The sequence below is a fragment of the Galeopterus variegatus genome, unplaced genomic scaffold (genome assembly GCF_000696425.1).
Source record: "Galeopterus variegatus unplaced genomic scaffold, G_variegatus-3.0.2 Scaffold1124, whole genome shotgun sequence".
Taxonomy (NCBI): domain Eukaryota; kingdom Metazoa; phylum Chordata; class Mammalia; order Dermoptera; family Cynocephalidae; genus Galeopterus; species Galeopterus variegatus.
In genome coordinates, this window is record NW_007727235.1 from 38,512 (window position 1) to 47,025 (window position 8,514).

Here is an 8,514-nt window from a genome sequence, read left to right on the forward strand (position 1 = left end):
ACCCAGTCATCCATCTCCCCATCTGACAGTACAAGGACAGTCACCTTCTTGCTGGAGTCATTTAGCTGTTCAGGCCTGAATATCTCTGCGGCGCCGGCCAAAGGCTTTGGAACCCACATTGGTGGGCATGAAGTTATTCTTCACCACACCCCCTGATCTGCTCAGCAAGCCTGCCAGCCGATGGGTCACGCAGGTGGCAGTGTTGCAGGCCCTCTTCTGGGCAGTGACACTGATTTCCAGGATGAAGAAAGAAGAGAAGACCTGTCAGTGACAGGCTAGTGGGAGGAGCCTGGCCCATGGGACCCTGTGGTAAAGTTGCTGCTCTGAGAGGCACTAATTAACCTTAAGTGTTTCTTTTAAACACAATTATCAGAGCAGAAAATCACAAGACCATTAGGGAAAATGCCATGATCACTCCCCATAGACATTCCCAGGGGTGTTGGAAAAACCAAAGGTGACTCTGGGTGACTGGCCATGGAACTCAGAGCTGTAACAGCCAATCTTTCCAGTGTAATCAGACTAACAATCAGCAAAGGCTTGAGAGATTAGAGGGTATTACGGCTCCACAGCCAACCCTACTTACAAGGACTGTAGAATCCATACCCCAGTCATAGGCACCAAAAACCCCTTCTTAGGAAAACAAAAATTCCCCAGTCTTACCTGGAAGAGGAACAGGGTTTGCAGCATCCAGTCCTGGAAGGTGCTTACCTGCTCCTTGGAATGCTGGTTCTCGCTGCTTGAACTCGATCACAGGGAACACCCACCATACCCTGTGTCCAGCTACCCCGGGGTGAAGGCTACTTCTAAGCACATGTCCTGGACACCATGAAGCCTGGGACATTGGCCAGAGCAATGACCACCACAGCTCAGGTCTTTTTAGAAAAATAGTTTTATTCCCCCAATTACTAGCACATTCATAAGCAGGATGGAGAAGCTCTGCTATGGAATCCTGGGGGGAACTCAGGGCTGCCCTCACTCTCTGACTTCTTCCTGGATGATTCTCTTCCAGCCTGTGAATCCTGCTCTCTCTCCTCCCATCTGAGGCTCCAGACATTCTCTGCCACAAGGAAAGCCACTGATACCAGCCCGAAGAGCAACCAGAGAGGAACCACATGCATCAAGTTATAGGAAGGAAGCAAGAGAGGAAATTAGAAAGGAGAGGGAAAAGTTTAGTTGGCATCCTGGGGCATGCTGACATGACGTTGATGGTCTCTCTCCAAGTCGCTTTCCATATCCCTTTTCTTGCCAGGTGCTCCAACCCCAATTGCAGTTTGGGGGAAGGTGTGAAACTTGCTGAGGTCCTGCGTATATGTGCCCAGCATGCAGGTACTCAGATTACTGCAGCGCTTAGATCTGGGGCTGTCCAGGCTGCAGGGAAAAGACATGCCAGACAGTACCATGCACCAGGGTCTGCCCCTGTTGGCAGTCACATGGAAGACTGAACCAGGCAGGGGGCACTTTGAGCAGGGACAGGAGGGGCAGGCAGGAGGGCAGTTCACACACCCTGCATTAGGAGAGCTCAGAGGTGCAGTGGGTCAGGGCAGTGTGGGGAAGGGCTGTGGTGAGGAAGGGTGACATTTTCTGGCATTCCACATGCTGTTTAGTCCTTCATGCTGGCCAGAGGGGTTCTCAGGGTGGATGCAGGTGCAACTCATGCCTCTGCCGGGGTACCACTGGGGCTCGGCCAGGCACTGATCTCTGCTCAGGCTCGGCGTGCACAGGGAGGTGGGGCTGGGGAAGGGTGCTCTCTCTGGCCCCGCGACAGCATGCACATCTCCACAGATGCTGCACATCTAAAGGCCCCGACCTACCTCAGACACTGCTCTACCTGTCCCCACCCCCTGCAAGGGCTTTGCCTTCACCTCGCAAATGTGAACTGAAGGCTCCTTGCAGGTGTGAAAGAACAACAAGCACAGGTGAACTTTCTAAAACCTGGTCCATTCCCTGGCTTCGCACTTACCACTCCTACCTCATCCAGTGCTTGGAGGTCTCCCCAGTACTCCAAGACCAATTCCCACAGTGAGCGATTCCACACCTTCCCTAACTGCTTTCAGAAATGGATCTTTTTAATATGTCTAACCACAGTCCCTCCAGCTGCAACAGGATCCTCCGTTGTCCATAAAGCCTGAGAATGGCTGGGCCCCACGTCCTGATGAACACCCACAGCCTGCGGTTCTCCCGGCCAGTGTGTCCTCTCCTACATCTTGGGATCTACTCTCCTGAGTATTTGGGGGAGAGGAGGCCTTAGGTTGGGCTGCGTGGGGAGCCTCACCTGGAGCCCTCTGTCTCCTGCTCCTGTTCCAGCTCCTGCTCCAGCTCCAGCTCACTGGCCTTCATCTGCACATAGTCCTGCATCAGTGCAGCCAGCAGGAGGCGCGCTTCCTCCTCACTGAGTGTGGCCGGGTCTGGGCTACTCTCCAAAGCAGACCTGCAAGGGGAAGCAGACCAATGCAGGCTCTGAGCCCCTGTTGCTTGCTCCCCAGGATAAGTAGCCAGACTTCCTGGTCTCTGCTTCTTCCCCTGAGGATGTGGCTGTCCCAATTCACAGTGGACAGGGCTTGGGAACCAGGCACTGGTGTAACCTCCAAGCAGTGTGTGTTGGAACCAGTTCATACACACGTGTGAAAGAGGATGATTAAATTTTCAGGAATTTTGCAGCTGAGTGATAAGTACAGCCATTATTAAAAATTAAATGATAAAACTTACAATTAATGCTGAATCTGTAAATGGTTTTAATTTAATAAATATAATATGGACGTGGGTGAGAAATAGATCAACAGATCACATATCAGATTTAATACCAAATTTATTGGTAAACTAGTTAGCAGATTAGGATGTAAATTCATTTCTCAAATCATGGCTGAAATAGATAAATAGTTCAGTTACAGATGCAAAAGTTTGGTAAAAAGAAATGATAGCATTTTGTGAGAGTCAATGGCTGTGAGAAATTTAAATAAAGAGTATTATATGTCTTGTTACTATTTGTAATTTGTGTGCTATACATCTTTATACCAGGAAAAGCTTTTAATAAATTACATGCTAGTATACATACATGCATGTCCTCCCCTACCCCTAAACATTCAGCATATCACAATTAAGAGACACAAAGCTATCTGATCGTAGGGGCAGTGGATACAGAGTGTGCTCCTGGCTTAAGACCGTCTCACCTGAATGGCGCTGCCTGGAGGCTGCCGGCCTGGTACAGGACCAAGATGCTGAGAGCCAGGAAGTGGGAGAACTTCCAGAAGCCCATGACGCCTCTCTGTAGAGGGAGAATGAGTTAGCACTGCACCAGTTGGAAGGTTTATGAGCCCACAGACCCGGGGCTCCTGTCCTGCGTCTCCCCTGCCTCTAACTCCCTGGCTTCTTGGGTTCGGACTGGTCACTACATTTCTCTTCATCTTTGTTTCCTCATCAGCAAAGTGGACTGCTGGAAGGTCCAGTGGTCTGTAGCGTGCACGGTTTGCCAAAACTGGAGGAGCGATCTTAGCGGGACAGCTGGGGGGATGGGGGGAGGTCAGGTCTCTGTTGAGGACATTCTCAGAGCCTGCTGTCACAACGGCTGCTCCCATAAGGAAACCCAGAGCTGTCCTCCCTGTGCGGGGCTTTTGCAAACAGTTGGGGGTTGAGGTGGGGCAGAGAGGGTAGGTAGAGAGGGAATATCTCTGCTGGTGGAATCTCTGAGAAACTGAAGAACCAATTCAAGTGCTCAGCTGCTCCGCCCTCTGGCAATTCAGTCCCCTGAGAGAACCAAGCTTAGCAGAGTCTTAAGTTGGGACCCAAGACTTCTCTGTGCTCCCAGAGCCCGCGCCGGGGGCTTGCAGTTTAGGGCTGGCTGCCTCTCAGTCGTTGCTCCCGTTTACCACCCAGTTGCGCTGGCCCAGGTCCCAGGGACCCCCTAGGCAGCAGACGCGATCCCCGAACGCACTGTCTGCGGAACGCTCCTCCTGCGTCCTTTTCCGTGTGCGATGCTTGGGGAGCTCGAGTGTCCGAGTCCAGCCTAAGCATGTGCGCCGCGCAATAGAGACGGGGGCCCGCAGCCGCGCGGGGAGAGCGGAGCCAGGAGCCTTCGGACTGAGCCTGTCCAGTGCTACCTGGGGCAGGAGCCCGGGACGAATCCGGGGCTAACAGAGACCGTGGATGACGAGACCGAGACAGAAATGGACAGAGAAACTGAGACTGGCAGAGAGATAACTGAGATACTAATGGAGAGAAGCGGAAGGGATGTGAGGGAGAGGGCGAAATAGAACGATACACCTGAGCAGGAATCTCGGGGCTCACCTGGCGGGCGGTGGCTTGGAGCAGAGGCGGCGACGGCTCCTGCGGCTGCGGCGGCGGCCAGCGAGGGCCCTGCGGAAGCGACGGCGACACTTGGGCTGGGCAGTGGCTCCGACGTCTCCCAGCGCCAGCGGCTGCTCTTATTCCCGCTGCCGTGGGTCGGGAGGGGTCCCCCGAGCGCCAGGCAACCAATGGGTGGAGGGGTCCCGTGCCCCGGCCAGATTGCGTCACCCCCATGCTTCCAGAACCTGGAGCATCCAGCAGGACGGCCCCACGTGTGTTTGCACTGAGGTCATTAATTAAAGTGTGTGTGTGGGGGGGGGGAGGGGAGGATGGTGGGACCAACGAGAAACATCCTTAAAGCGAGCGGGAATCTGAGGGCAGTTTGACGTCACGGTAGATTTCACCTCTTCAGTTCCGCTTGGTTTGAACACACGCCCCGCTCCACCCCCAGCTGTGGGGTCTTAGAGGCTGGGTTCAGGATTACAGGGACTCCTGGCTCCCCCAAATCTGACCCTAGACCCCCGCCCAAGAGAGGCTTGGAGGGTTAACGCGCCACAGAGTGGATTCTGGGATCAAACAGGGTGTCTGATTCTGGCAGCTGGTATTACCTACAGAGGGTTTCAGGAGATGCAACTGGGGTAAGAGCTCTGTTAGACCCGAGCTCAACTCCACCTGCGCCAATTCCAGGCTGAGTGATAACGGGCACGTAACTTCACAGAGCCTTAATGTCCTCATCCTTGAAACGGGGACCGTAGTCCCATCTTGAAGGAATGCTGTGAAAAGTAACCCGGTGCTAAGTAGGGATCTGGAAGATTTTCCTGGTCCACATAGGGGATTCCGTCAGATCTAGACTGATACTTCCCGAGTCCCCACCTCGCCATACTGCCTGAGCTCTCCCTGGGCGGTGCCAGGGTGCTATTCGGATCGGTCTCATGTGTGAGGAGGGGGCAAATGCTGGGCCTGAGGGGCGAGGCGCAAGGGACAGATGCTTCTGAAGCCTCAACCCAGAACTCTAGCCCTCCCCCTTCCTGCCCCGCCATCCATCACCTCTCATTCAGTCTTCCTGCCTGAGCCATTTGCACAGCTGCCCCTTTGCTTCAGGCTGCTGTTTGCCAAGATGTCCCAGCGGCATTCCATTCCGGCCAGCACCCCCACCCCCGCACTTCGGTCCTCGACTGAAGATCAGGCAGGCTTGACAGTGCTGTGGAGTCCCTGCCTAGACTAGAGATCACACTCACTTCCAGTCACGCACCTCCACACACACACTAGCTCATTACTGTTTCCAAACATGGAAGCACAGACACAAAACAGACACTGGCGCTCAGGGGTATCACTGTCAAACATGTCCCAAGCCTGCATCCGAGTATCGTGCAGTCGCATCCACACACCTGCATGATGCTGATCTGCTCCCATCATACCTGCAGGCACTGTCAAGAACAGGTGCGCTCCATCACGCCCAGTTACGCATGACCTCTCCCCCTCTCACACTCAGCACACTAGGTTTCCAGACCACTCTGCCTGAGCATTAAGCCCCAGACTCGCCCAGAGGGCCAAGGCAGCGTCTAGGGTGAGGAGAAAGAACTTTATCTGCGTCCCTGGTACAACCCGGGTCTAAGCGCGCAGCGTGTGATCCGCAGCAGCCTGTTCAGAAGCTGTCAACTCGGGGGGCGCAGCAGCTGCATGTGGGTGTGGGGGGGAGTCGACACCCCAGTCCTCAGTTCCCAGAAGCTTCGGCATTTCCTAGGACACACTCGCGCCACATCTTTTCCCCTCTCGTGAGCTGGTGTCCTCCGCGACCAAGGAGGCAGCGGGAACGCCTAACTTCCAAGAAGCCCCTATTTGACGCTCTTCCTTCTTAACCCCTGGGGTGGCACTACTACGAGGGAATAAAAGCTCGGAGTTGGGGACCCTGTGCCTGAGACACTCTTCTCAGGGCCCCGCCGGTAGGGCGGTTGCGGGGCCCGGGATTGGAAGAACTGGCTGCGCGTCAGACGCAGACCTGGAAAGGCGAGCTGCACACGGGCAGAGCGCGTGATGGCGCGTCCCCGGGCACAGTGCTAACTGCAGCCTGCAGGCAGACACCAACGTCTGAGACCCAGTCCGGGGCTTCGAGGTTTTTCAGCAGATTAGGTTCCGAGCCTGGCTTGGGCTTTCTGTCCGGAGCTGCGTGACGAATTGGCGAAGGTCGCTGTGCGGCCACTACGTGGCGCGCAGTGCTTGAGCAGCTGCCACTTGGGACTGTTGCAGAAGCGTACGAGTATTCGCGCTCGAGAGCCAAATACTCCTGCGGAGATGACTTCCTTTTCCAAGACTAGAGGTTTCTAACATATGAACCCCCCGAAATCGTTCGTAAGAACGTGTGTCCGTGATGTGCACTTTCCCAGGGAGAAAACCCATAGCTTTCACTTGTGTAATGGTGACTGCAAAAGGGTTAAGAAACCACTCGTCTAGAGGAAGATTTCGGAGCTCTGCCCTTGGCGGCTGAAACCACAGGCTGGTGCCCTGGGGACACTAACCAGAGTCAGCGTCCAGAGGGCGCTAGTGTAGCCTCGAGCAGAACAATTTCAAATCTTACGTTCTTAACGATCGGTCTCTCCAGAGACTGGAGATCAAGTCCTCCGTCAATCACTGTTAGAGCCTGTAGTAAGTGTGTCTGGCGCTGTGCTGGGGGCCAAAGCTTAAAAAGGGGGGGGGGGAAGGGGTGAGGAGGGAGGGGAGAAAGAGAGAGAGCGAGAGAGCGAGCCCTTTTCTCAGGCAGTTAGCACCATGCCATACACTAGTAGGTGCTCTGCCAACGTTAAATGAATGGAAGTTAATTCATTCTGGCAAATTCACCAATAGGTCTCACAAGTATCCTGCAGAAAATCCGGACCAAGTTAGAGTGGCATTCCTCTTGGATTCAGTTAGAAGCGCATACCGTTCAGCCAGACGCCTCCAATTTTATATGGCACACCGAATCGGTTCCCTGATAGAAGTTTCCAAGAAGGAGCCAGGGAAGTCAGAGTTTCCCCTGGGGTTCTTTCTGAAGACTAGGGTCTCCTGGTGCGAAATGCAAAACGGTTCTCCTCACAGCCCATCCCTAATTTACCGAGTGGAACCTAAAGAAGTTTAGACCGTCCCTTGAGCGGATCGCTTTGATTTCGTCCTGCTATACTTGCAACTTTTCTGAATTTTAGGGCTAAACAGAGCATGACCTAGCGAAAGTCGCCAAAGAAAATACTGATTGAAAAAAGGTCTCTTGATTTTTTGGCCCTTGATTCTACTATCTTATTTCATAAGTTTTAAATCTGGAAATCAGGGTCGGTTTTGAAATAACCTTGTTTGGAGAAAAATATTTTTGGAAACGCTCTAATAAATATTAATTGTAATGTTGGTTCCCATTCGTTTAAATCAGATTCCTGTACTCTAATTTAGAAATAAAAATAAAGATGAAATCTGGTTGAAAATTCTTATGTGAATTTCCATATGATTAAAAGTGTTACACCTAAAGGCTTACTCTTCTAATTGAGCAAGCCAGTTGTGAAACAAACAAAACAAAACAAAAAAGCATTTTCGAAGTTCAGAGCTCAAGTTAAATTTATTGCTTTTGTACAATTCAACTATGATATAGACTCAAGAACAACAGAATCAAAACAGTAACAACTGCAACACCAGCAGGAGTGACAATCCAAACCCATTCTCTTCAGCCTGCTGGAAATTTGGAGCTGTCAAATTAACATGAGAATCTCTACTTAAAGTCGACAGTACTGAAACCAAAGTTTTCCACCATTGAGTTTACTGAAGAACATGGGAGGAGAAGTGATTCCTTTGTAATCATTGTCCTAAGACATGTTAGAGTGCAAGAAAGCCCCTACTGAGGGAGGAAAGACAGACTGCTGCCAAAGAGTCAGCAAGATTCACAATAGCCAAGATATGGAAACAACCTAAGTGTCCATCAATGGAAGAATGGATAAAGAAAATGCGATAAATATATGTGCACGATGGAATATTATTCAGCCTTAAAAAGAAGGAGATGCTGTCATTTGCAACTTCATGCCTACTGTTGACTCTCAACAGTAGAAAGCGCTACTGTACTCCCTCCTGGAGATCATTATGCTAAGTGACATAAGCCAGGCACAGAAAGACAAATACTGCATGATCTCACATATACTTGTATGTGGAAACTAAAAAAAAAAAAAAAAAAAAAAAATGAAACCCAAAAAAAAAAAAAAAAAAAGGGAACTCATAGAAATC

The 8,514-nt window shown here is 51.7% G+C and overlaps 1 protein-coding gene across 2 annotated transcripts; it reads right to left on the minus strand.

The window, feature by feature from the left end:
• Positions 1 to 879: 879 nt before the first annotated feature.
• CALCA (calcitonin-related polypeptide alpha) lies at positions 880 to 4,340 on the minus strand. 2 transcript variants are annotated; one of them, XM_008574981.1, is made up of 4 exons: positions 4,282 to 4,340; positions 3,168 to 3,262; positions 2,273 to 2,428; positions 880 to 1,368 (listed from the first exon to the last, which is right to left on the minus strand). In XM_008574981.1, the coding sequence occupies exons 2-4, from the start codon at positions 3,251 to 3,253 to the stop codon at positions 1,170 to 1,172; spliced, it is 441 nt and encodes a 146-aa protein (XP_008573203.1). In that variant the 5' UTR covers positions 3,254 to 3,262; positions 4,282 to 4,340; the 3' UTR covers positions 880 to 1,169. The 2 variants fall into 2 exon arrangements, with proteins under 2 accessions (XP_008573203.1, XP_008573204.1); XM_008574982.1 differs by having other exon boundaries at positions 4,258 to 4,305.
• Between the last annotated feature and the right edge of the window lie 4,174 nt (positions 4,341 to 8,514).